Raw genomic sequence first — 27500 nt, forward strand, 5'->3', positions numbered from 1 at the left:
AAGAGGAGGAGGAGGAAGAGGAGGAAGAAGAGGAGGAGGACGAGGAGGAGGAGGAAGAAGAGGAGGAGGAGGAGGAGGAGGAGGAGGAGGAAGAAGAGGAGGAAGAAGAGGAGGAGGAAGAGGAAGAAGAGGAGGAGGAGGAGGAAGAGGAGGAAGAAGAGGAGGAGGAGGAAGAGGAAGAAGACGAGGAGGAGGAAGAAGAGGAGGAGGAGGAAGAGGAAGAAGAGGACGAGGAGGAGGAGGAGGAGGAGGAGGAAGAAGAGGAGGAGGAAGAAGAGGAGGAGGAGGAAGAAGAGGAGAGGAAGAAGAGGAGGAGGAGGAGGAGGAGGAGGAGGAAGAAGAGGAGGAGGAGGAGGAGGAAGAAGAGGAGGAGGAAGAAGAGGAGGAGGACGAGGAGGAGGAGGAAGAAGAGGAGGAGGACGAGGACGAGGAGGAGGAGGAAGAAGAGGAGGAGGAGGAAGAGGAGGAGGAGGGAGAGGAGGAGGAGGAGGAGGAGGAAGAAGAGGAGGAGGAGGAAGAGGAGGAGGAGGAGGGAGAGGAGGAAGAGGAGGAAGAGGAGGAGGAGGAGGAGGAGGAAGAAGAGGACGAGGAGGAGGAGGAAGAAGAGGAGGAGGAGGACGAGGAGGAGGAGGAGGAGGACGAAGAAGAGGAGGAGGAGGGGGAGGAAGAGGAGGAGGAGGAGGGAGAGGAGGAAGAGGAGGAGGAGGAGGAGGAGGAAGAAGAGGACGAGGAGGAGGAGGAAGAAGAGGAGGAGGAGGAAGAGGAGGAGGAGGAGGGAGAGGAAGAAGAGGAGGAGGAGGAAGAGGAGGAGGAGGAGGGAGAGGAGGAAGAGGAGGAGGAGGAGGAGGAGGAAGAAGAGGACGAGGAGGAGGAGGAAGAAGAGGAGGAGGAGGACGAGGAGGAGGAGGAGGAAGAAGAAGAGGAGGAGGATGCAGTGAGATGTGAGTCTTACCTCAGGACATCTGGTGGGAGACGTGGAGGGAGGAGAGAGCGATCGCTGCAGAACAACAACAACAACACGTTAACACTCAGGTACACGGTGCGTTCAGGTGCGTTCAGGTGCGTTCAGGTGCGTTCAGGTGCGTTCAGGTGCGTGGTGCGTTCAGGTACCTCTCTGCGTGGCGGGTCGAGTGGGGAGAAGGTGAGATGCGGCTGGTACGTCATCAGGTCGGGTCGCTCCACCTGCAGGATGGATTTATCTCTGGGCAGCGCCGCCAGGTCCCTGTAGCCCACGACCTGGTCGTTCACCCGAGCCTGGACACACACACACACACACACACACACACACACACACACACACACACACACACACACACACACACACGTGTTACAGGTTGGTGTGTGTGAAGATGAGAGAACACATGTTGTGTGCAGGTCCAGTTTTACCACGATGCCCGTGGCAGGAGACCCGGGGGCCGGGGTGCTGGGGCCCCTGGAGGACGGCAGGTTGGCCGGGGTTCCCCGTCCCTCCACCTGGGGTCAAATCATCATCATCATCAAGTTTCATCTTCATATCAACGTGGAGACAAAACTAATAATAATAATATCTCTGTTTCTAAAGCGGCAGAAGAAACTGAAAGGTCAGTGAACACTGATCTGTGATTCTGTGAGTGAACTGGATTAATATGATTTTATCATTATTAATAGAGCAGAGTCGACTCAGCTTTTCTCCATCACATGTTTTTTTAATGTATGTTCTTCTCTCCTCCTCTGACTGTGGTTCATAAAGTCCAGGAGGATTATTGATTATTACCTTCTGCATGTCTGGAGAGAGAGAAACCTTCGTCCTGTCAAGTCTTTAACTAGCTGGAGAGAGAGAGAGAGATATTACATTACTCATGATACAGTTTCTTATCAGGGGCCAAGTGGCGAGACAACAGACTCCACCCGTCCAACGTCCAGGAGGAGCGAGACAATCAGAGACGTTCAGAAACTCTTAATGTGACTTAATGAGCGAACACAGCGATCAATAATCATAATAAATAATCACCAACTGTCTCTGCTTCGTCATAAACACTTGGCCCCTGTTCCCATCAGACCTGTTCTCTTCTCCTTCCACACGAGGAACTATTACACATCAATGAGGAACTGGAGCTGCAAACTCAATGGACTGCAGCCTCTTATAATCTGACAGAGGAAGAGGAGGAGGATGAAGAGGAGGAGGAGGAAGAGGATCAGCTGTTGTCCTGCTCACATTCACCTTGTACCTAAACAACATTCGAGTCTCAACTCAGGATTTCCTCCCCACTTCCTGTCCACCCCCCCCCCCCCCCCCCTGTTTATCAGCTGGCCCAGCCGGGCCGACGCCCAGTTGCTCCTCGACCGTTATTGCCGTGGTAACACTCCTCCCTCCCTCCAGAGAACTGATGACTCTCATCTTCACCTTCGACTGAACCTGATCCTCTGAACAGAACAGACAGTACAGACGGTACAGACGGTACAGAAAGTACAGACGGAAAGTACAGACGGTACAGACGGTACAGAAAGTACAGACGGAAAGTACAGACGGTACAGACAGTACAGACAGATGGTACAGAAAGTACAGACGGTACAGACGGTACAGACAGATGGTACAGAAAGTACAGACGGTACAGACGGTACAGACGGTACAGACAGTACAGACGGTACAGGCGGTACAGACGGTACAGACAGTACAGATGGTACAGACAGATGGTACAGAAAGTACAGACGGTACAGACGGTACAGACAGATGGTACAGAAAGTACAGACGGTACAGACGGTACAGACGGTACAGACAGTACAGACGGTACAGATGGTACAGACAGTACAGACAGATGGTACAGAAAGTACAGACGGTACAGACGGTACAGACAGATGGTACAGAAAGTACAGACGGTACAGACGGTACAGACGGTACAGACAGTACAGACGGTACAGGCGGTACAGACGGTACAGATGGTACAGACAGACAGTACAGACGGTACAGACGGTACAGACGGTACAGACAGACGGTACAGACGGTACAGACAGTACAGACGGTACATACAGTACAGACAGTACAGACAGTACAGACGGTACAGACGGTACAGACAGTACAGACAGTACAGACGGTACATACAGTACATACAGTACAGACAGTACAGACAGTACAGACGGTACAGACAGTACAGACGGTACATACAGTACATACAGTACAGACAGTACAGACGGTACAGACAGTACAGACGGTACATACAGTACAGACAGTACAGACAGTACAGACGGTACAGACGGTACAGACAGTACAGACGGTACAGACAGATGTTGTCCTCTGGATACAGACGAACTCAGATCTCTAACTTTAATCAAAGTAGACATTGCACGTTTTCTGTTTCTGTCCCACAGTTCTCGCCGTCTCAGTCGAGCTACGCAGTGCTAGCATGCTAACTCCAGGAGAGAAACAAAGACGTGATAGAAATATGAATAATTTCTTTCTGGGAACGTTACTAAAGAAATGAAGTTTTGATGCTGAACTCAGAGTTTCTGATGGAGTGGTGAGCAAACAGCTGCTAATGCTAACGCTAGCTAGCAGCAATAACAGAAAAATCCATACAGCTCCTTTAGGAGGCGCTAACATGTCGATATTTCATTTTTTAATATCACGGTTATCCTCAATACCAGCGTATCGCGACAACCTTCTGCTGCGTTTCGGGTGGAGGAGTGGAGGAGTGGAGGAGTTAGGAGATTGAACTGGAACGACAATCCCAGCGTTCACAGTCGTAATGAAGCGCAGCTTCTATCCAACATGCTCCTGATTTACGGTTCAGACCTGACGACACGATCGGTGACATATTGATCATATCGACCCGTGAGGTCATCAGAGCGTTTCTCAGACTCTTCATTGATCTGCAGCGCGACTGAAACTGAATCTGTCACATGAACGGAGTCAAGGAAAAATACTGAGACACAGAGAAAGTATGAAGAGGCAGAATGTGGGAAGATGCACATTACTGTACTTTAGTACAGTAGTGCACAGTAGTACTAGTGAAGTACTTTAGTTAATGTACTTTACGTTCCTGCTCTGCCTGTTTCAGTCTCTGAGGAGCGACTGATCCATCGAGTCCTGTCGTCTGATCACTAAGAGCTTTTCACTGTGTGTGAGACTAATGGACCACACACACACACACACACACACACACACACACACACACAGTTTAAACACTTCACAAGTGATCGGCTGAACGTACAACATCACACAGGAGTTTCTTTTCTGCAGCGTCACCACGTTGTTGTTGTTGTTGTTGTTATGTTCTGATGAGTTTTATGATGATGTCATCATCATCATCCTCATCATCATCAGTTCATAAAACAGAGACGATCAGAGACGACGAGCATCAGGACAAAACTCACACTCAGATAAAAACACAAGCAAAATCTTCACGTCTCAGATGTTGGAACCAAAACAATTCAATTATCAGAACTGAATAAATATGAACTGGACTAAACTAACAACAACCAACGGCAGAATATGAAGTTATGAAATCTGATGTTATTAGTAAAAGTTCCTCCAGAGGATCAACCAGATTAATGTTCGAGTCGAACGGTGGAAGATTGATCTGAAACGGTTTATGACTATTACTGGTTCCTGCTTCTCAAAGATGAACATTTGCTGGTTGTGTATCTTTGTATGATCTATAATACTTAATATGCTTTGCTGTTTGGACTGTTGGACGCCTGACGTAAAAGATTTTGTTTTCATATTTTCTGACATTAGATCATAAAGAATCTTCAGATGATTCAGTTTCTTCTTCTTCTGGTTTTTATCCGACAGAACTGAAGATGATTTCTGTTTCTGACAGAAAATGTGATTTAAAAACCATTTACAGACCAAACACGACCCAGGACATGAAACATGATCACAGCTGGAGGTTATCATCAGCATCCTGTTCCAGCCTCGGGTCGTGTGGATGAATATTGACGCAGTTCGCTGTATGATCATCATCATCATCATCATCATCATCATGATCAGATTGTTATGTTTCATCGATGAGACGATGGAGAACTGATCAGCTCATGTGGCGGCCCCCGGTACCCGAGGCTCCGTGACGCGGAGGAAAAGGAGGAGAAGGAGGCTGAGGAGACAAGTGCGTCCTCGGCCACACGATGCAAACACACCGCCGGTCAACCCCGGAGCGAACACGCCGCTCGGTCCATCTTGTGTTCTTTAACGGTATTAGTGCGGATAAAGATCCGGTCTTACCTCCGAACAGCCCGGGATGGATCACGGCCCCGCTACGCACCAGGAGACCGACGGTGACGGAGGAGGGGAGAGGTGGAGGAAGAGGAGGAGGAGGAGGAGGAGGCGTCGGTGATGTAGCTGAGGACGAAGAGGAAGATGTGTCCTGTTGCTCCAGCGGATCAGTTCACTGGAACAATCACTGTTATTATGACGTCGCATAAGAAACAAGATGAAGGATCCTGAAAACATCAGTGTCCTGCAGGTTCTGCACCAGAACCAGAACCAGGAGGAGAACCGGACCAACGAGAACCAGATTCATCTGTTACTGTTCATCAGCAGCAGTGATGTTCAACAGACAGATATGATATTAATAATAACACATTGAATTTAAGCAGCACTTTTCAAAGTCCACAGATAAACAGACAGATGATATACAGCATATATATGTATATTTACAGTAAATTCTTGTTTTCAGCTGCCCTCCCCTTTTTCAATATGACCAAAACATGTGTGTTAACAAAGTAAAAATCGTCTCTTCGTGAGTGTTACAGTTCACAGTAATATTCAAAAGCTTTGAACAAAACAATACAACAATTTGCTGTAAATCTGAGTTTTAATCTATAGAATTAAAATATAGCAGCTCGGTTTTAAGTCTGACACTGGCCCTTTAAATACATGACGTCACCATGGAGTCAAAGTTGAGGACAAAGATTTTTTAAAAAGCAAGATGTCTCACTCTGTTCAGAAATGTTTCTCCCTGTAATGAACAGGTCCTGTAGTTAGACTGTTACAGAAAATTAAACACAAGTGAGAATTGTGATTAATAAAAGATATGAACTGAAGTTGTTGCATGTTGTTTTTAAGTACATTTGCACAAGTATGATTTTACACCTGCTAACATCAGTATTTTGTGTATTGAACAAGCAAATTTTCCCCAAAAATTCATATTTTTATGTCATGAATTTGTTTCTGTATGAAAGTGAACTTTTACATTTTTCTCTTCTTCTACACAAGGTCACAGTTCATGTTCACATATGGCGTCAGAGCGCATGCGTCACGGTTAAAGCCCAGACGGTGGGAGTGGTTCATCTCGACTTAGGCGATCTTCGGTTGACAAAATGGCGGCGGAGAACGCGCTGGCTGCTCTGGTGAGAATTAAATCACGAACGTGTCTGTCCACTTTCTGTTTCTTCTCTCTGTCGACGTGTCCGCCGCTTCAGAGGAGAGTCCGCGACGTGACCCAGAGAAATGAACCGAACAGAATGAAACCGGAACGTGACACCGGAGCAGTTAGCTGACGGTGCTAATGCTAGTTAGCCGAGACGAGCACACACACGTGCAGTGAAGCTCAGACACGTCGCGTGTTTTATTACGTCACATGTTAGTGAGTGTCGTCATCATCGTGTCAGGACCAAACTCTGCGTCATCGAGTTTGACTGAAGTTTGTGTTCGAGCTGCACATCTGACGTCACGCTGTAGTAACTGTGTGTGTTCTCAGGGGGTGGAAGGAGCCTCGTCGGCCGCGCATGCGCTGTCCCTTCCGGCAGAGGCATATGGAAATGACGTAAGTGATGTTTTTTCGTTTTTTACACCTGTCGCTCACTGATGACGTCATCACTGTCTTATAAACTGTCATAAGTGCAAGAAGAAGTTAGTTCTGTTCTTAATGTTTATTTTATTATCTCTAAAGATAAGTGTCATCTAATCTTAATATATATTCAGAATATTCTTAGTTTTATAAAACTTTGTTGAAAGTTGATTGACTGTTTAAACTAGTTGATGACTGTTATTTTGATGAATATATAAAATGTTGATTCTGTTCTGTGGTTTCAGCCGCGTCTGGAGGCCATGTGGGCGATGAAGGCGTATAACCACGCAGAGGTCTACTTCAACGTAAGAGCGACTCACACGACCGTCAGAGGAAGAGACAGCGTTTAGACGTGAGACTGATGTGTGATGTGAACTCTTCTGTCCTCAGCTCATCTCCTCCGTCGACCCCAAGTTCCTGAAGCTGACGAAGCTCGACGACCAACTGTACTCGTCCTTCAGAGACGCGTTCAAGGACCTGGACATCAGAGCGCTGGACCCCGACCAGCTGAAGACGGACGAGGCCAAAGAGGTAAACGAGTCGAAGGAGACGTGAGGGTGACCGAACCCGACGCCTCCGAATATACAGCCCGAGTCCTGACGATCTGTGACTGTATATAAAGATGGTGACGAGTGTGTGTGCGTGTGTTGCAGAGGTGGCGTCCGTTCTGTAACCAGTTTGAAGGTCTGGTCGAGGACTTTAACTACGGGACGCTGCTGCGTCTGGACTGTGAGAAGGATTACACCGAGGACAACACCATCTTCGGTCCGTTCACTTTATACTCTCAATTTATTTCACAGCTTAAAGGAATTTCAACTCAAATATTTCACATTTTAGAATATTTTTTTACTTAACTGTACCACTTTTATATATTCATACCTCGCTATACAATTTTGTATTTATTTTCATAACATACTATACAATTTTTTATTTATTTTCATACCTTGCTATACAAATTATTTATTTTCATACCTTTCTATTCAGGTTTTTTATATTTTCATACCTTGCTATACTATTTTTGTTTTTAAAATATTGTCATACATTACTATACAGTTTTAAAATATTTTCATAATTCAGTATACTTAAATATTTTAATAAATTTTCATACCGTACTATATTAAAAAATGTATATCCTACTTTACTATGAAAATGTTACTCTAATTTGTTATGTTACTATTTCTATGAGCTTTTTGGACATTTTGTTTTACTGTAACATGACCCTTGTGATAATTTCATCATAAAGTATTAATCTTTCATTTTTTCTCTCTTGCTGACCTCAGCCACCAGGGTCCAGTTCTTTGCTGTTGAAATCGCCCGGAACCGAGAAGGACTCAACGACGTCGTGTTCAAGTCCAAATCTGCAAAGAGCTAACGTCAAATACAAACATGTCAGGAACCATCAGACCTCAGAACCAGTTCTCCAGGACCAGTTCTCCAGGACCGACCCTCCAGGACCAGTTCTCCAGGACCAGTTCTCCAGGACCAGTTCTCCAGGACCAGTTCTCCAGGACCGACCCTCCAGGACCAGTTCTCCAGGACCGACCCTCCAGGACCAGTTCTCCAGGACCAGTTCTCCAGGACCGACCCTCCAGGACCAGTTCTCCAGGACCGACCCTCCAGGACCAGTTCTCCAGGACCAGTTCTCCAGGACCGACCCTCCAGGACCAGTTCTCCAGGAGCTACAGAAACAAACTGACGAACTCTCCATTATTTGAGGATTTACCCCATCATATTTTAATTCAACGAGTCTTATTCAGATTTCAGATTCGTTCCCGGTCTCAGTGTTTTGTATTTACTTTGAAATGTTATTGTGCCAATAAAGAGGCTGTTTTTTTAATAATGCAGAACCTGGAAACAAATAAAGAGTCATATCAATTTCTCCAGTGTCAGTGTTCGTCACACCTGACACCTTAGAATAGTTAAACAAAATATATTTTCATACCCTACTGTAATTTTTCCAAATATATATTTTATACCTTACCATACTATTAATTTGTTCTTGATATTTTCATACCTTACTAGAAAAGGATCTTTTAAATATCCTATAATATGAATTTTTTTTGTTATGTTACTATTACATTTCTATGCTTATAATGAACACTGACATTTAACGCTTTACTGTAACATGACATTTGTGAGTTATTGCTCGTTGATTTTTTAAAGTTTCTCTGTTGTTGAGACGAGAAGAAGAAAATGTCGGAGCAAATTAAAAATCAATGAGGTTTATTTGCAGTCACAATGTCGACACTACACGTAGCAGACGAGTCAAACAGCTGCTGCTCCGTGAGCCGACACCAACCAGACGGACGAACTCGCCACCACAGTTTAGCAGCAACATGGAGACGAACGCGCCGCTCGTCGACTCGTCCCGCCGCTCGTTGTACACTGTTCGGACTCAACGCAACATTCTTCAGATTCACAACTAAACCAGATCAACCAGATTCCTTCAGGCGGCTCGGACGCGTCGTCGATGACGACGTGGAGATTTTTGTCCAATGCGGTGACAGAAGACCTCGGCTGTTCGAGCTCCAGCACCACGACACACACACACACACACACACACACACACACACACACACACACACACACACACACACACACACACACACACACACACACACACACACACACACACACACACACACACACACACACACACACACACACACACACACACACACACACACACAAATGCAGGACCTAAGGGGGGGGGGGGTCGTCCTTAAAACCTGGTCCGAGGAATCCAGGGTGTAAACAAAATGGTGGAACCTGCAACGGCCGACCGGAGGGAACATGGAGGCGTCAGTGTGAGACTCACACGTCGACCGTCTCAGGGAAACGAGAGAGTGAGCGGGAGACGTCCGGACCGCCGGGTTCTCGCCACGGGGCCGGAACAGGATGTTACCAAAGGAAATCGTGGTGTTTTTCGTTGCCTCAAGTAAGAAAACGTGACTCCAACAAAACATTTTCTCTCCGACACAAAGACTCCGAACGTTTTCACATGAATCATTTCAAACCGTAGCAAAATCATATAAATCTATTTATCATCAATGAATCTTAATATTTTGAGTTTGATATTTACTGTTTGAGTTGTTGACGTCCGTAGAGATGAAACAAAACATTGTCTCTCATCGTTCAATCAGCTGATGGATTGTTTTGCCAATAAAAATTCTTTAGAACTCAAATGTTTCACTTTACTCCAAAACGCCAAAAATGTTTGAGCTGAAAAATGATCAATCGACAAAAAATAATCACCTCAAACTAATCTTATTAAGATTTTAGCCAAAACCTGAGAGAAGCTGGAACTTGTGTTTTCTTTCTTTATCTCAGTGAACTGAACAGATTCAGATCTGGTTTCTACTGGAACATCAGAAACAATCGAAAAGTGAAAAGACTTTGATTTACTTTGAAGATTTTGAAAAAAAGTCAAGTTACAGAAACGATTAATCGATAATCAAAACAGTTTATTTTCTTGAGATCGATTAGCTCTTGTTTGAAATGATTCAAGTGACCTGGTCTTTATTAGTGTTTTATTTTATTTTATATTTGTAAATCTTTATCTGTATAATCTTCATCATCATCAATATTATTATTATCCGACAGGTTAGAAGAGGCTGGAATTATAGAGTCCGACGTGACACGATCACGAGACGACGACGTCGGTCCATAAATAACAGAACTGTCCCTTTAAATCCCGTCGCTGCCGCAAGGTCACGTGATTATTTACATCACTTGAACCAGACGACGGAGGGAAATGTACAACGTGACCCTGACGCTCTTTTTGTGTTAGTGAGAGCTGCTGTGGCCCCGCCCACCCTGGTCCTCCTCCCCGTGGCCCCGCCCACCCTGGTCCTCCCCGCCCCCGCTCCGTGGCCCCGCCCCCACTCCAGACAGACACTTGCACTAACTCACTGCACTGTAAAAAGCTCAATCACACGATTTTTTGTCTTTTTTTGTGTTTGTTTTTCCTCAACTTTCATCTTTGTGTTTTTAAATTCGATCGTTATAAACATTGTTCAAAATGTTACGAAAAAAAATGTACACTGGATTTTGTGTTTTTCTATACAAGGCAGGCAGAAGCGGATTATTACGGTTACCGTCATTCCTCCTCCCCGCCCCTCCCTCCCCCGCCTCTCCCCGCCCTCAGCCCCGCAGCACCTCCCTTCCTCCCTCCCCCTCCCTCCTCTGAGTGGCGCTGCGACCTGCGACCCCCTCCTCTGTTAGAACAGCCTCACCAGTCAGACCGACGCAGACTGGCTTTAAAATAGATCTGTATATATTTATATATGCTTATATCAAAAAGGAAGAAGGGGAGAGGGAGGGTACGTCGTGTATCCGAGTGAGGATATGATCCCAGGGCATCCGGGCCCGGGGGCGGGGGAGGCTGATGCAGAGAGGGGCGGGGCGAGGAGGAGGGGGCGGAGCTCCGTCTGCAGCGCGGTGAGACTCCGTGTGGAATGTCAGCTCATCATGTCGTTGCTATTGACGCCGTACGTCGAGTTCTTCATGCTGTCGTTCACTTCCCTCCGGAACACGGACAGGTTCTGAGTGAACCTACACACACACACGCACACGCACACACACACACACTTTATTATTTCTTGCGATAAGTTCGATCGATTTATCAGTTTGACTCTTTTTGATATAATCAATATCTGTGTTTGCTGATATGAAAACTTTTATTTTACAGAATGAACAATGTAGGGAAGATGTGTGTTAATGATTTATACTTAACATAAAAAAATTATTTTATAGTTTATTTTCATAATTCAGGTTCTATATATTTGTGTTTTTCTCTTTACTTATAGTTATTTATTTATAAAGTTTATGGTTAAACTGTAAAATATCAAGACTCAGTTACTTTTCTTAGTCATAAAGTTTTGATAACATCATCTTAGGAATCATTGACACTTTTTTCATACCTTGCTATACTTAAAAAAATGTATTTTCATACCTTACTATAATATAAAATTGTAAATCTACAATACTATGAAAATGTGATGATGTATCAGTATCTAAAAATCTTGTCTGTAGAAGAATAATCTTAAATAATAAAGAAATTTCTGACAAACATCTGTGACATAAACTTGTCAAACAGACTGAACTGTGGGAAACGACCCTGTGACCTGTGACCTGTGACCTGTGACCTGTGACCCACCTGTCCCGGTTCTTGGTGAGTAGATTTCTCTCGATTCCTTCCATCAGGTTCTCGAAACACAAGTGCATCGCCTGCTGTTTCTCCGGAGGCTGACTGTTCACGATGCTGTTCCTCAGGTCCGCGAAATACTGCACACACACAAACACGCGTTACTACACACACACACACACACTGACGTGATGCAGGCGTGTGTGTGTGTGTGACTCGTACCTTCTCGTTGAGCAGGATGAGACCTAACAGAGGTCGTGACATGGACCACTGGTTCCGACAGTCCTCGAAGATGATGATGTTCAACACCGTGGACAACATCTGGAAACAAACACAACCACACGACTCGTCACTACCTGCTCGTCCTTCACAATAACAGTACGATGAAAACAGAAACGAGCCTGAACAAAGCGACAGTCACTGATTGGACAGGAAGTGAGACTCACCTGCTGGATCATCTCTGGGTGCTGCTGCATGATGTGCAGGAAGCGGTCGTCCGACGCCATCGGAGCCGGACGCTTCTTTGTGGAGCGCGACAGCTGTTTGAACAGGTAGGTGACGATGTGGTCCAGACTGGAGCAGCAGCCCGTGCACACCATCGTATCTGAAACACACACCCACGTCACACACACACACCGCGACGTACACGCTCTATAAATCACACCACGACATGTGTCTGTGTCTCACCGAGAGCCGTCAGTCCTTCTGATATGGACGACAGGATGTACATGACCACGTGCGGCTCCAGGCTGGCGATGAAGTTCATGTGATCCTGCGTCAGAACCTCGAGCAGCGAGTAGAACGACTGGCTGAGCTTAGGGTAGTCCTGCAGGGGGAGGAGTCAGAAGACCACAGGGGGAGGAGTCAGGTGACCACAGCGATTAATGTATAGTTAGTGTTTGAGGCGTGTGACGTGTGATGATGGACGTACCAGCAGGTCGCTGTGGGGGATGGACAGCAGCAGTTTGATGAAGGTCTGCAGGGCGTTGTCCAGCGCGTCGTCGCCGTAGAGACGGAAGACGCCGAAGTTGACATAGTTGCCGCTGAGCACGGCCTTCAGCATGGCGAAGCAAACGCTGACGCCCTTCAGCTTCACGCCGTACACCTGGTCCTTCGGCACCTCGCCCAGCGTCAGGATGCGATTCCCTGCGGCGACACGACGACGACAATAAACAAGTGGCAGCTAGACAAAGTTTTGTCTTCGTGTTTGTTAGAGTATTTCAGTCGTGTTGGAGGAAATGTTTGAATCTTGGAAAGTTGATTTGTTGTAATTAACCAATTTTTAAAACATCTTTATTAATACGAGATATGACACACTTCCTGTTTCGACGGCCTCCTACAGAGTTTCTCTCTTTATTATTTGCACTTTAATTATCAAAAGCTCTTTTGATAAACTTTTAGTCACAAACAGTTGAGGAGTTTGAAAAAGGAGGTTTCTTAAGAATCGCTATGAAAAAATGGGCGTGGCCTTTATGAAGGCGTAGGGTTGTGAATGTGTGATTTGACAGTTGACAGCGCCATCTGTTGGTAGATATGTGCCCTTCTGTTCCTTCTCTGTTCATTTTCCTTTACAGAACTTTTTACAGTTTACGCTGCAGTAAAACTTTTACTAAAAGGATAATAAACATAATAAACGTTTTTTTTAAATCTGCGTTTCCTCGTCAAAGTGTGAAGTGTCAGTTTTGGCGTCTTCGTGCAGACGGACGGCACGAGGGATGAGAGACGAACCGTAGGTGGTGATCATCTTGCTGGTCTCTCTAAAGAGCAGGATGCCGTTCGGCGACGACACGTCGAACTGTAGCCGCTGGGATCTGAGAGGAAACAGAGTACGTTTGTGATTGGCTCAGGGAAAGATCTGATGATGATGATGATCAACAGACTGGGCGGAGCTTCTTCACCTGTTGTGAACGAGCTCGGCCATTAGCTTGAGGACAGGAGTGGTGCATGCTGGGTCGTGGTACCACAGCTCGATGGCGCGCTGCAGAATGGGCATGTAGGCCGGATATCTACAGGTCTGAGTTAAGGTCTCACACACACCGATGAGTTATTAACACATTAATAATAATGAATGTGTATGTGTGTGTGTGTGTGCGCGTGTATGTCAGGATACATCCAGTCAAACAGCATCATGAAGCTCGTCTTGGCGTTGAAGGCGAACGCGATGCCTCGTAGATCTCGGACCAATCCCACTAACGTTCTCTACAGGAAACAAGAGGAGGAGAACTTGTTGTGTGTGTGTGTATATATCTGTCAATAAATCTAACTTTTAACTTCTAACATCTGTTAAACTCTAGTGCAGGGCCTTTTTATTTTAGACTATGGACACTAAATATAATATAACATTATTATTATTATTACAAACCTATTAGAAAGTGTGTGTGTGTGTGTGTGTCACCTTGGCTTCCTGCTCATTGAAGGTGTTTGTACTCAACATCTGAGCCACAGCTTCAAACGCAGCCGTCAACGGCAACATGAACTGTTCGAACTGGTCCTCGTCCTCACCTGCGCACACACACACACACACACACACACACGGACACGGACACGGACACACACACAAACACACACACACACACACATGGACACGGACACACACACGGACAGAAGGACACGGACAAGGACAAACGGACACACACACAAACGCACGTTTAGAACAAAAATATAACAATGACACTGTCAGTGTGTGACGAAGCATGATGACGTCATCACGAGCTACAACGTGACGAGGCCTCGACTTCCTGCTGCTAAAAGAATAAATGTTCTGAACGTTATGGTTTAAATTTTTTTACCATTTAAACACGATCGTGACAAACTACAATCTCACTGATCCTGATGTGCGAGAATATTCTCCAGGAAATGACATCACAGGAAGTAAAAAAAATACTGATGTAAGGAAGTGGAGGAACATTCCTACTGCCGAGGTCAAAGGTGAGTCCACGTGTTGTGTGTAGTTACCCAGGTCGACCATTAGCAGGCGCCCCAGCGCCGTGTAGAAGGTCGTCCGACACCTCATGTCGCTGAGGTTCGACTGGTTGTTGACTCCCAGGAAGGAGAAGTGTTCACTCTGACGGACGGGACATTAATATTAATAATAATATTAATCATAATAATGATATGATTTTATAAAGGTGAAGTCACTCACCGTGTGGTTGTTCAACATGAACTGAACGGCGCTGAGCTTCACCAGCTTCCTCACGCTGCTGTACGTGAAACACAGGAAGTCAAGGAGGAAACAACGTCCAGGAGCTGAGAACTCATCTACACTTTAGATTTCACTTTTAAAAACTCATCACTTGTTGCTTTGGTTACGCCTGGTGGAGTTTTCAAGCCTCTCGTGGAAACGCTGCTGGTCCACGTGTCAGTGTTTTAGTTTGTTTTAAACGATGAAGCAGACGAAGCCCACGTTCTCTACTTTGATTGGTTCTTATCAGTCACTACTCGACCCCACACACACACACACACACACACACACACACACACACACACACACACACACACACACACACACACACACACACACACACACACACACACACACACACACACACACACACACACACACACACACACACACACGTGTGAAGGATATCCCAGTGAGAGGTCGTTGAGCAGCTGCAGCGTCTTGGACGTGATTGGTTCACACTGGCCCCAGTATTTCAAGTTTGTGATGCTGAAAGAAAAGAAATGTTTAATAAAAATTATTTTGTAAAAGTCTTTTTGTGGAAGATAATTTTACTAAAAGGAAAATGATAAATGAAATATCATTCACTCCTCTGTTACAGACAGAGGCCAAAAGGAAAATGTTTCATTAAAGAAATTAAAACAAAAAGAAAATTATTTAGTTTCTCTAAATAATTATACTTCGGGATAAAATGATGCTGTAATATTTTCAGTCGAGAAGTAAACTCACATTTTCCCGATGAAGACGCTGAGAACCATCGTCTCGTCGTTCAGACCCAGAACTTCTGACAGTCGTCGATAAAGCTGCAAATTCAAAAACACAAACCACTTAAATCATGTGACACATTAACTGGAACAAATATAATAATATAATATCACAGAACTTATAAATGCTTTCAGACACGAGGCATGAAAACATTTCCATAATAAGACAATAAAGACGTAGAAAGAAAAAATTATAAAGATAATAAAAAGATTAAAAAGAGATGAACAGTAATTCAATGACTTCACTGACAGTTGCTCAAAGTCACGTCAAACATATGTTTTAGGATAGTAGATGGTTATTAATAAATATGTATTTTGGGGGGCTGATTCCCATATATTGGCTAATATGATCGACTGATAATAATGAGCTGATTTGAGTCGTTCTCAGACAATTTCAGTATCAGAGTTTATGTTTGTCAATATAAAAGTTTAATTTTACTGAATAAATGTAGAAAAGTATTTTTCATCTTAATTCCATTTCTATATGTTTGGTTGCATTTGTGTTTCTTTTTCTTTATGATAAAGTTTATGGTTAAACTGTAAAACATTTCTTTGTTCTTGATAACAGCTTATATATATATATATATATATATATATATATATATATATATATATCTCGATATCAGAAATGTTTTCTCTTTAATATTGTTATCGGCATTTGGCCCAAAAAATGAATACAGGTCGAGTTGTAAACATAGATTAACATATTAACTATACACTGACATAGATTTGGCAATAATAAAAGTTTTGTGAGTTTTGAACATGTTCATATGATAAATAACAATTCCTTGAGTCACTGCCTGGGCCCTATGACAATATTAATAGTAAAAATAAATAATAATAATGTCAATTTATTGTGAATTATAAGAACGGAGTAGTATTTTATTGATGCTGATGCAGGTTCAGTGTCAAAGGAAACAAGAACAGAACCTGAGAGCAGAGAAATACAGAGAGCGACAGCTGATCCACTTCCTCTGAGCTGCCGCGGCCAATCAGCTGCCAGACACACAGTCAAAGAATAATACACACACACACACAGTCCTGTGACCTGTGACCTGTGACCTTCACAACACACAACTACCACACACACAGCACATGTGCAGACCGAGCGTGAACAAAGACAACACACTGAGTCCGTCAGCATGAAGCAGACGTGTATAGAAGCTGCTGCCATCAACGGAGCTCAGGACAAAAGACAGAGGCCCCGCCCCCTGCTGACAGATCATGTAACACTGAGGCGACATCATTATCGCCGTCGTCGTGGTGACACGTGTGGAGCAGAACTCACCTTGGATGACTTCTGCACCTGGTCACCGATGTAGATCTTCCTGAACTGCTCGAAGAAGCTGAGCATGGCGAGTTCCAGCCTCTCGTTCCCGGCCTGAGCAAGACGCGAGTCGGTCAGATTCATCAGCTGCAGCACCCTGACGACGAGCAGAGAACGAGAGTCAACAGACGATCTCATTGATTCAGATTCGGACACTGGATACAAAACATCTCAGGCTCATGATGTGACCTGTGTTCTGTATCGTGGTCGTTGTCCTGTATCATGGTCGTAACAATGAGCCTCTAAACTGCATGTGAACAAATCCCAACATGATGAATATCTCCTTACCGACAGACTAACTCCCCGTCCATGGCGTCCTGCTCGTCCGTACTCGCAAACGACACCCGTCCGCCAATCACCGCCCCGATTATATAAACCAACCATGTCAACCGACCTGCGCACAGAGGAGGAGAGGACCTTAGTCACACATTCACAAACCTGAAAATATATATTCACCGGACAGAGATAAAGATAAAGACAGAGATGATCAGCGTAGTCATGTGTTGGCGGCAGCTCGTACCTTCCTGCACCGTGATGTCGGCGGCGCTGGAGTTGGTGGACTGCAGCAGCTCCTGGTAGCTCTGCGCCGCCTGGTCGAACAGCTGCACGAGCAGAGCGCACGTCTTCTCGTACTCGCACCTGCCGATGGTGGACAACTGGTCCAACTGCTGTTGGACGAGGCCGGCGTCGTCCAGGGGATCCTCCAGCCCGTCTCGGAGGATGACGTGGACCGACTCCAGCCGCGAGGTGATGTAGGCCTTGGTGACCTCCGGTGTATACGTCTCCAGCAGATGAGGCTCAGTGGCCTTGACGTACGGGACCGACGCCGCCAGACGCTGCCACAGACTCAGCAGGTAGTGGACGCTGTTGGGGGCAAACTCCCAGTGCTGAGGACACACGGGGGAGATGGACGGAGTTTTATATATTATTCAGTCGATTCGCAAAACGATTTTCCATATGAGAAGCTCCTGGACCAGGACGTCAGAGGGTGTGAACCTCTGACCTGCAGACTGGTGACGGTGAAGTTTGCTATGAGCCGGATCACTTCAGGGTAGTTCTCTACTTTGACCAGCTCCCCCAGCTGGTAGTTGCTCTTCAGCCTCGCCAGCAGACGACAGAACTCGTGGTAGTTGTTAGGATCCGGCAAACACTGAAACACAAGAGAGAACATCACACAACCAGCTGGTTAGAAACACAAGAGACAGACAGAAAGATACAGACAGAAACAGAGATAAAGACAGAGATAAAGATAATGAGAGAGATAAAGACAGAGACAGACAGAAACAGAGATAAAGATAAAGACAGAGATAAAGATAATGAGAGAGATAAAGACAGAGACAGACAGAAACAGAGATAAAGATAAAGACAGAGATAAAGATAATGAGAGAGATAAAGACAGAGACAGACAGAAACAGAGATAAAGACAGAGATAAAGATAAAGACAGAGATAAAGATAAAGACAGAGATAAAGGTAAAGACAGAGATAAAGTTAAAGACAGAGATAAAGGTAAAGACAGAGATAAAGTTAAAGACAGAGATAAAGATAATGACAGAGATAAAGATAAAGACAGAGACAGACAGAAACAGAGATAAAGATAAAGACAGAGATAAAGGTAAAGACAGAGATAAAGGTAAAGACAGAGATAAAGGTAAAGACAGAGATAAAGGTAAAGACAGAGATAAAGTTAAAGACAGAGATAAAGATAAAGACAGAGATAAAGATAATGACAGAGATAAAGGTAAAGACAGTGATAAAGATAATGACAGAGATAGAGACAGAGATAAGTTAATGACAGAGATAAAGATAGACACAAAGATAATGACAGAGATAAAGATAAAGACAGATATAAAGGTAAAGACAGATATAAAGACAATGACAGAGATAAAGACAGAGACAGAGATAAAAGTAAAGACAGACAGAGATAAAGATAAAGACAGAGATAAAGATAATGACAGAAATAAAGATAAAGACAAAGGTAAAGACGGATATAAAGGTAAAGACAGATATAAAGATAAAGACAGAGATAAAGATAAAGACAGAGATATAGGTAAAGACAGATATAAAGATAATGACAGAGATAAAAGTAAAGACAGACAGAGATAAAGACAAAGACAGAGATAAAGATAATGACAGAAATAAAGATAAAGACAAAGATAAAGGTAAAGACAGATATAAAGGTAAAGACAGAGTTAAAGATAATGACAGAAATAAAGACAGAGATAAAGGTAAAGACAGAGATAAAAACCATGAGGTGAACATGTGAGAGAAGGAGGCGAGTGGTTCACCTGAGGGTTTGCTAGTATCCTCTTCACTCCATCCACCAAGTGTGAAAGGAACTTTGCTCGCTCTGCGTTGTTGAAGAGAGATCTCCTGACGGAGGCGATCTGAACTAGACATGACAACACCTGCACACACACACACACACGGGGACACACACACACGGACACACACACACACACACACAGCGTCGCAGATTATTTACTTTTACCAACAAATGTTAGACAAAATTTGAAGAGGAAACATTAGAAGGACGTACAGATTTGCACTCGTCACTCACCAGAGGAGAGAGGGACGGAGGGATGGAATGATATAAATTGAAAAAGAGCTGCAGGGTGGAGGAATCAAGAAATGCTGCAGGAGAGAAACACAGGTTGATATTAATCTTCTTCACGTCCTCAGCGTTTTGAGATTCAACTGTATGACATCATCGTGACGTCACTGGACCAGTACCTGATCTCCACGACGTGGGGATCTGTACAGTGCAGAGGTCGTCCGACGACTCGTCTGTGGAAGTTCCTATGAAGTCGTAGTTGAGGCAGTTGTAGCTGAGCTTGAGCAGCTGCATCAGCAGACCGTGCTGAGATTCGTCGTTCAGGTTCAGGTTCTTCCCCGAAGCCTGAGGAGCAACACAGAACCACACGTCTCCTCAGTCTCCAGCCTCACATTAAAAACCTGCCGCAGAGCCTTTTATCTCCAGCTGGTGTTCTGACTATGTTCGCTCTCTAAGCTCCTTTTTTAAAGCCCCATTAAAATATGATCCTTTGTTTACTTTTGCTCCATCTGTGCACATGAGGTCATAAAGTGTGATGATCCTCCAGAGGTTCATGAGCGGAAATGACTCCAGCTTTGCTTCGTCACTAACTTTACAGATGACACGTCGTTTGTTACGTTGTTTTTTTGGGCTGGATATAACCACGGTCTCAGAACTTCCTGGTTTCCCCTCGTGAAGCGTCAGAGACGAACGCGCCTGTTTGAGGAGGTCAGAGGTGAACGTACCTGTTTGAGGAGGTTGCAGGACAGTGTGAAGATGTCAAAGAGCGAGGAGTCTCTGAACGACGACGCGATCTTCCTGTGTTTAGTCAGAGGATGTGTGGTGTCGGCCTGAGGGGGAAACACACCACATCATCATGTCAAACATAAAAATATACCTATTTGGAATTATGAGTGTAGCTGCTAGAAAAGAAAAGGCTGAAGTCTGACACCACATCTACAGACAAAAACATATCTACTGATAAATCCTCATAAAGGAGAAGAACCCGTCTGTACCTGATTGATCTCATTGGTGAGCTGCGACAGGATGGTCACTCCAATGATGCAGTGTTCAACACTGTCCTGTGAACACACCGACAGCAGCACATCAACATACACACCTGCTGATCACACACACACACACACACACACACACACACACACACACACACACACACACACACACACACACACACACACACACACACACACACACACACACACACACACACACACACACACACACACACACACACACACACACACACACACACACACACACACACACACCTGGAGGAAGCGTGTCACGTCGGCGATGACGTTCCTGAACACGTAGTCGTCTTTCTGGCAGTCGAACCAGCCGAGCTTGGTGATCCGGGCGTAGAGCTGGATCAGCGCCTGCGTCACGAAGGCCGCGAGCTTCGGCCGCGTGGCCAGATAGTTCAGAACATAGTTCCCTGTCGTCACAGAAACAACAGATTAAAAATATCAGCAGCATATGGAACCAGACGTTTCCTGAACATGTGGTTTAAACGTGGATCAGAGTGAAGAAGGTGCAGAGCCATGTTTGGCGTCAGATACTCACGGATGTCGATGCGTTGCTCCAGAGGCAGAGGGTTACTGGTCCGAGAAACCAGTTTGGACAAACATGTGGCAGCAAGTAACTGAGAGTACGACGACTGTGACGAGAGAAACATCAGGAGACGCCATGTTAGACACTTTATATACAGTTATTGTTTATATATACAGTATATATACAGGGGTCACTCACGCTGCCTCTCTCCAGCAGCAGCTGACACTTGCTCAGACAGTCTGGACTGTTGGTGAACTCCACCAGAGCTTTCTCTGCCTGGTGTCGGACGGTGGTGTCGGTCGTCTCGTACAGCTGCTTACACAGGATCTCCAGCTGGGCAAGGCCCTGGATACACACAGACAGGCAGTCAGACAGACAGACAGACAGACAGACAGACAGGCAGGCAGTCAGACAGACAGACAGACAGACAGGCACTCAGACAGACAGACAGACAGACAGACAGACAGACAGACAGACAGACAGACAGGCAGACAGGCAGACAGGCAGGCAGGCAGGCAGGCAGGCAGGCAGATAGATAGATAGACAGACAGACAGACAGACAGACAGACAGACAGACAGACAGACAGACAGACCGACCGGCCTTATCAGAGAAGAGCAGACGGGTCTGACAGACAGACAGCACATGATGTTCGTCACACTCACACTGACAGATCAACTGAAATGTGATGAAGGATCCTACAGAGAAACAAACCCACAGCTCAAGTTGTATATATTTGGTTGTACGTATGTTTTTTTTATAATATATTTATGATAAAGTTTATGGATAAACTGTAAAATCTCAGTTTCAAACCTCTTTGGAATGAGGTATTGATGAGGACATCTTAGGAATCATATTTCAGTATTGGAAATGTCGTCTTTGCAGCATTCAGCTCCGACAGTCGCTCAGTGAAAATGAACAAACGTGAACATCGATGATTGGTCCAATAACCCATCAGCTGGTTTTGGCCCTTTAGCGCAACAATCATTATGAAACTGTACGACACACGGTCTACACTTCCACACAGGAAAGGTGCTGAGTCATGCAGTGTCACAGCAACATGCCGGTCACTCATACACATATATTCAAAATGGCGGCGCCACCAGGTTTAAGAAGATTAGCCGTTGTGGGAGCGGTGCGTTCACTGACTACATCAGCGTGAGGCGTTCAGGGTTCAGTGTGTGTGAAATCCTTCACTTCATAGTCACTGATGAAGTCACGTCAGTTATAAACATATACTGGCAGGTGGTGATGTCAACACTAACATATTCATCTGAGTGGATATTCATATGATAGTCAAATTATAATATCACTCTCAGTCCGACACTGAACAGAAACAATTAAATTTTGATCTTTGTGGAGAAAGTCTTTTTATATGTGACTGTGGGTTTTACTTTCTTGGTCAATTTATTATTTAAAGAATAAAAAAAAACCCTTAGCTGCAACACGACACTGTTCATTAACTCTTTATGAATCATTATCAGAACCGTCCTTAACTCAAAGAACAATTATGATTGACTCTGTCTAGAATTCATTACCTCGACCAAGGAGCTGATGTCTGTCTGCTTCACACTGTACGACCACAGATCAAATCAAACTGTGATATTTTAAACCAAGATCAACTCAACCAAAGCAAAGCAAACGGACGGGAGAAAGAAAACATGGAATTGCAGCTCATTGTCCATCAATATGAATATTCATTTTTGGATGAAAACATCAATTATTCCGTTGATAGTTGATGTCAACCCCAGACATCGTCTTCAGATTACAGCACGACAGGTTTGTGTCGGCTGATAAAAATCTGTCTGCAATTATGTTCAATATATCTGGTGTTTGTGTTTAATTTTTATTCATAATAAGGTTTATGATTAAAAAGTAAGAACATCAAACCCAAGTTACGTGTCTTTGTCATAAGGGTTTGATAACGGCCTCTTAGAAATCATTGAAAAATGTTTTCTTATAATCGACCGACACGTCTGTCGACGGGTGATGATGCTCAAACTCTGAAAAAATGAAAAGAGGTGAAAACTGTGATATAACTTCTATCATTTGATTATGAACTTTTCCCACGTGTGATGATTCATATTAAAGTGAACTGGTTCAATGAGACAATAGAAGACGAGACATGGGAACACGTGTGTTACAGCTTCAGACATGTGGCACATCTTCTATATATAGAGTTTAAAGTATTGAAGTATTCTTTTCTATTTGATGCAAATATGTTTTTTTTTAGTTTTGTATATATTCTGATTCTGTTGTTCACTTCAAAGACAATAAAGCCTCTTATGACTTATGTCTTGTTACTTATGTCTTATGACTTATGTCTTGTTACTTATGTCTTATGACTTGTGTCTTGTTACTTATGTCATAGATAAAACAACTTATTATCATTGATTGAGAAGGAGATGACGAGCTGTTGCGTCACTGTGATGATGTCACAGTTTGATCACTGAAGGAATAAAAGATAAAGAGGCGATGAGATTATTGATTCACTGTCACGTCTGGATCTTTTTTTATGGAGCTCATGAACAAACTCGAGTTAAAACATGGAGAGAAACTTGTCTGTCGAACTTCCAGGGCGACGCGAGGAGCCGCAGCCGCAGATGGAGCCTGAAGCTGCGGCTCCTCTCCGGCATCACCCCGCTCTCCTCCGGGCCGAGCAGCCGGAGGAGAGCGTCCCGGTCCCGGCGACAGGAGGACGAGGAGGAGCGGGACGAGGGGAGAGACACCCCCCTCCTCCTCCCGGTCCCGGTCCCGGTCCTGGTCCCCCTCCTCCTCCTCCTCCTCCCGGTCCCGGTCCTGGTCCTGGTCCCCCTCCTCCTCCTCCTCCCGGTCCCGGTCCTGGTCCCCCTCCTCCTCCCGGTCCCGGTCCTGGTCCCCCTCCTCCTCCTCCTCCCGGTCCCGGTCCCGGTCCCCCTCCTCCCGGTCCCGGTCCTGGTCCCGGTCCTGGTCCCCCTCCTCCCCCTCCTCCTCCTCCCGGTCCCGGTCCCCCTCCTCCCCCTCCTCCTCCTCCTCCCGGTCCCCGGACATGTGTCGGAGCGGCTCGCTCCAGACAGGTCAGCCACACACACCGGCAGCAGCTCGGTCACAGCCCCCCCCCCGGGTGAGGACCAGGCCCGAGTCCAGTCAGCAGCTCGCGGGCTCGCAGCTCCGACTCCCGGACACACACACGAACAGAAGCGTGTTTTCAAACGGGCTCGCGCGGGAGAAGTGGTCGTCTCGGCTGCGAGCTAACGTTAGCCTAGCATGCTACAGGCGCCGCCGCCGCTAGCTCTGCGGGACAATGAGCGGCTGTTCGACCCGCCGCGGAGGAGACGCGTCCCGGGGACAGAGTCCCGGTGTCGGTCCTCCCGGTGTCGGTCCTCACGCTCCGGGTCCTCGCGGAGCTCCGCTCGGGGCCACTCGGACCGTCCGGCGGCGCGGCTCTCGTTAGCCGCTCAGCTAATCTGTCCGTTAGCTCTTATTGTTTACTTCGCGACAGCGCGTCGGTAAGTCGAGTCCTCTCTCCCGGTGGCGACGCGCCTTCGAGCGGCACACACACCGGGGAGGCCGCGGGCTGAGCCCCGCCGGCTCCGGGGCTTCTCCTCCCTGACTCCAGCCTGTGAATCAGCCCCTTCGCTCGCGGCTAGCTGGAGCTAACCGCGGCTCCGGGAGCCCGAGCGGTGACAGCAGGCCACAAGTCAACACAGGCGGACTCATCCTTTCTCTAACCGCCGCACAGCTCCAGAGCCGCCGCGCCCCGCACGCAGCCGCCGCGCACGGCCTCCGTGGCGGGAGCACCGCAGCCGATATCCGCGCTCGGCCTCGTTGTCACGTTCCCGGAGAAACTGTCGGTTAGAAAAACATGAATGCTCTGCTCACCTGCACATGATCCGCCATTTTTCTCCATTTCATGCACCTCTCACTCCCCCGCTTATGGGTATGGACAGCGCCAACAGCGCCCCCCGCGGCGGCCCCCGGAACAACCCCCATTCATTCCAGCCCACAGCGAGTTTACAGTTGGTCTGAAGTACTTTACTGAAGTATAAAGTACTTATACACAGATACTTTATTAAAGTACTTATGCACAGGTACTTTATTAAAGTACTTATACACAGGTACTTTATTAAAGTACTTATACACAGGTACTTTACTGAAGTACTCATACACATTTCCTTCACTGAAGTACTTTTACACATTTCCTTTACTGAATTACTTTACTGAGGTACTTATACACATGTACTATACTGAAGTATTTATACTGAGGTACTCTTACACAGGTACTTTACTGAAGTACTTAAACACAGGTACTTTACTGAGGTACTTGTACACAGGTACAACTTTACTGAGGTACTCTTACACAGGTACTTTACTGAAGTACTTAAACACAGGTACTTTACTGAGGTACTTGTACACAGGTACAACTTTACTGAGGTACTCATAAACAGGTACTTTACTGAAGTACTTAAACACAGGTACTTTACTGAGGTACTTGTACACAGGTACAACTTTACTGAGGTATTTATAAACAGGTACTTTGCTGAGGTAATTATATTTAGGTACTTAAACTCCGGTACTGTTCTACTCTACTATATTCCTCTACTGGACTCTACATCTCTCACATACATATACAATATAAAATAATATAATATAATATAATAAGCTACTCCACCAGGTGCACAGTAGTGAGGGACCCATTCAATACAATGCCATGAAAAATAACTTAGGTTAAAAAAAGAGGTTTTGAATCACATTACTGATGGAACAACACGTGACTTGTTTTATAGAAATAAATATTAGCAAAGTTATCAGACTGTGATAGACTGACAGCTAAGACTGAAATATTCACATCTGAGAAGTGTTTGGTATCAGTGCATGAAAAAGGGCTCTACATATATATATATACATATATTATACATATAATATATGTATATATGTATATAATATTTAAAGTCACAGTGTGTGCATCATTAACCACATGAAGTGTCACATGTAGAGTTGTAGCTGCCTCCTCCGGCCACTGGAGGGCAGCAAACACCTGAGCATCACACGAGTCCTAACACCGAGTCACTTAAATTCATATGGAAAAATAAAACGGGATAATATTCAATTTTCTCTTCGTGATTTATTTTAATTTTCTGTCTCTTTAATTTCCAAGTCTCAGCCAATCACAGGGCTGATAGACAGAGACAAACATCTATACTCAGAGTCTCCAAACCTGCGTGTGTGTTGTGACCGTGGGAGTTTATATTAATGTACAGCATCTTCAAAATATAATAATAAATAATGTGGTGACAGATGTGTTCCCCAGGGGGGCAGCACAGGATCAGGTCGCCACACACACAGAAACACACACACTTATATAAACACACAATAAATCTCTCAATAACATGTTTGTGCTTCTGTCACATATTTGGCCTCAAACTTGTCGCTGTGTGTGTGTGTGTGTGTGTGTGTGTGTGTGTGTGTGTGTGTGTGTTTGTGTGTGTGAAGATGTAAGTCGGCTGTTTTTTCATCATGTGAGTGAACGATGGAGGGAACGACGACGAGATGACGGAGGAAAGTTATTATCGGAACCAAAGTGAGAGAAGACGGAGAGTAAATACGAGTGAAAGATAAAAGAGACAGAATCATAGAGTACAGGAGAGGAGGGGCCGAGGGGCCGGGGCCACAGGTGGCTCCTCTCCACTCCATCAGGAGGAGGAGATTGTCGTCCACAGGGAGAAGACGATCGATGGACGGATGAGACATCGAGACGAGGAAACAAGAGGAAATGAACTGCTTCCTACATTTCCCCAAACTTTAATGTCCTCCTGCGTCCTCGAGCCGTCAATCATCTTCAACGCGCTGTCCTCCTGAGACTCCCAGCTGACTCCTCCCCTCCACCTGCAGAGGTGTGTCCAAAGGGGGGCGGGGATCACTGACTGTATATAAAGACGATCAGAGACTGTATATAAAGACGATCAGTGACTGTATATAAAGACGATCACTGACTGTATATAAAGACGATCAGTGACTGTATATAAAGACGATCACTGACTGTATATAAAGACGATCACTGACTGTATATAAAGACGATCACTGACTGTATATGAAGACGATCACTGACTGTATATAAAGACGATCACTGACTGTATATAAAGACGATCAGAGACTGTATATAAAGACGATCAGTGACTGTATATAAAGACGATCACTGACTGTATATAAAGACGATCAGTGACTGTATATAAAG

The 27500-nt window shown here is 45.2% G+C and overlaps 3 protein-coding genes across 10 annotated transcripts in view; 1 reads left to right on the forward strand and 2 right to left on the reverse strand.

Annotated features, from left to right (window-relative positions):
- Positions 1-6038, reverse strand: part of dmtn (dematin actin binding protein) — a 12272-nt gene extending 6234 nt beyond the window's left edge. The window contains exons 1-5 of one of the 3 annotated variants that reach the window (XM_047329407.1): positions 5201-6038; positions 1754-1806; positions 1387-1473; positions 1111-1254; positions 953-997 (exon numbers count right to left, since the gene is read on the reverse strand). In XM_047329407.1, the coding sequence (XP_047185363.1) occupies positions 953-997; positions 1111-1254; positions 1387-1473; positions 1754-1762 (285 nt within the window). In that variant the 5' untranslated portion in view covers positions 1763-1806; positions 5201-6038. Of the gene's footprint in view, positions 1-952; positions 998-1110; positions 1255-1386; positions 1474-1753; positions 1807-1990; positions 2223-5200 lie in introns of those variants that run through there. The other 2 variants (XM_047329409.1, XM_047329408.1) reach the window with 2 other exon arrangements.
- Positions 6039-6179: 141 nt separating this feature from the next.
- pbdc1 (polysaccharide biosynthesis domain containing 1) lies at positions 6180-8646 on the forward strand. Of its 2 annotated transcripts, none has more exons than XM_047329412.1 (7): positions 6180-6327; positions 6678-6743; positions 7013-7072; positions 7158-7298; positions 7421-7532; positions 8048-8191; positions 8276-8646. In XM_047329412.1, the coding sequence occupies exons 1-6, from the start codon at positions 6298-6300 to the stop codon at positions 8137-8139; spliced, it is 501 nt and encodes a 166-aa protein (XP_047185368.1). In that variant the 5' UTR covers positions 6180-6297; the 3' UTR covers positions 8140-8191; positions 8276-8646. The 2 variants fall into 2 exon arrangements, with proteins under 2 accessions (XP_047185368.1, XP_047185367.1); XM_047329411.1 differs by having other exon boundaries at positions 8304-8646.
- Positions 8647-8973: 327 nt separating this feature from the next.
- The window catches only part of xpo7 (exportin 7), a 21944-nt gene continuing 3417 nt past the window's right edge, over positions 8974-27500 (reverse strand). The window contains exons 1-27 of one of the 5 annotated variants that reach the window (XM_035607959.2): positions 25148-25281; positions 21487-21633; positions 21301-21394; positions 21006-21172; positions 20733-20798; positions 20463-20567; positions 19917-20082; positions 19744-19817; positions 19472-19591; positions 18189-18335; positions 17706-18072; positions 17474-17579; positions 17147-17282; positions 15824-15897; positions 15503-15583; positions 15056-15119; positions 14824-14977; positions 14309-14415; positions 14024-14112; positions 13812-13919; positions 13642-13724; positions 12845-13059; positions 12601-12739; positions 12360-12517; positions 12136-12234; positions 11926-12053; positions 8974-11321 (exon numbers count right to left, since the gene is read on the reverse strand). In XM_035607959.2, coding sequence (XP_035463852.1) covers positions 11228-11321; positions 11926-12053; positions 12136-12234; positions 12360-12517; positions 12601-12739; positions 12845-13059; positions 13642-13724; positions 13812-13919; positions 14024-14112; positions 14309-14415; positions 14824-14977; positions 15056-15119; positions 15503-15583; positions 15824-15897; positions 17147-17282; positions 17474-17579; positions 17706-18072; positions 18189-18335; positions 19472-19591; positions 19744-19817; positions 19917-20082; positions 20463-20567; positions 20733-20798; positions 21006-21172; positions 21301-21394; positions 21487-21633; positions 25148-25258 — 3399 coding nt within the window. In that variant the 5' untranslated portion in view covers positions 25259-25281 and the 3' untranslated portion in view covers positions 8974-11227. Of the gene's footprint in view, positions 11322-11925; positions 12054-12135; positions 12235-12359; positions 12518-12600; positions 12740-12844; positions 13060-13641; positions 13725-13811; positions 13920-14023; positions 14113-14308; positions 14416-14823; positions 14978-15055; positions 15120-15502; positions 15584-15823; positions 15898-17146; positions 17283-17473; positions 17580-17705; positions 18073-18188; positions 18336-19471; positions 19592-19722; positions 19818-19916; positions 20083-20462; positions 20568-20732; positions 20799-21005; positions 21173-21300; positions 21395-21486; positions 21634-25147; positions 25282-27500 lie in introns of those variants that run through there. The other 4 variants (XM_035607958.2, XM_035607962.2, XM_035607961.2 and 1 more) reach the window with 4 other exon arrangements.

The sequence above is a fragment of the Scophthalmus maximus genome, chromosome 20 (assembly GCF_022379125.1).
Source record: "Scophthalmus maximus strain ysfricsl-2021 chromosome 20, ASM2237912v1, whole genome shotgun sequence".
NCBI lineage: Eukaryota > Metazoa > Chordata > Actinopteri > Pleuronectiformes > Scophthalmidae > Scophthalmus > Scophthalmus maximus.

Bases quoted from the DNA above. Each gene is read 5' to 3' on its own strand.
- pbdc1 (XM_047329412.1), top strand. From the start codon at position 6,298: ATGGCGGCGGAGAACGCGCTGGCTGCTCTG. The intron at 7,073-7,157 runs GTAAGAGCGACT...TTCTGTCCTCAG, and splicing joins ACGCAGAGGTCTACTTCAAC to CTCATCTCCTCCGTCGACCC. The intron at 7,533-8,047 runs GTCCGTTCACTT...TGCTGACCTCAG, and splicing joins CGAGGACAACACCATCTTCG to CCACCAGGGTCCAGTTCTTT.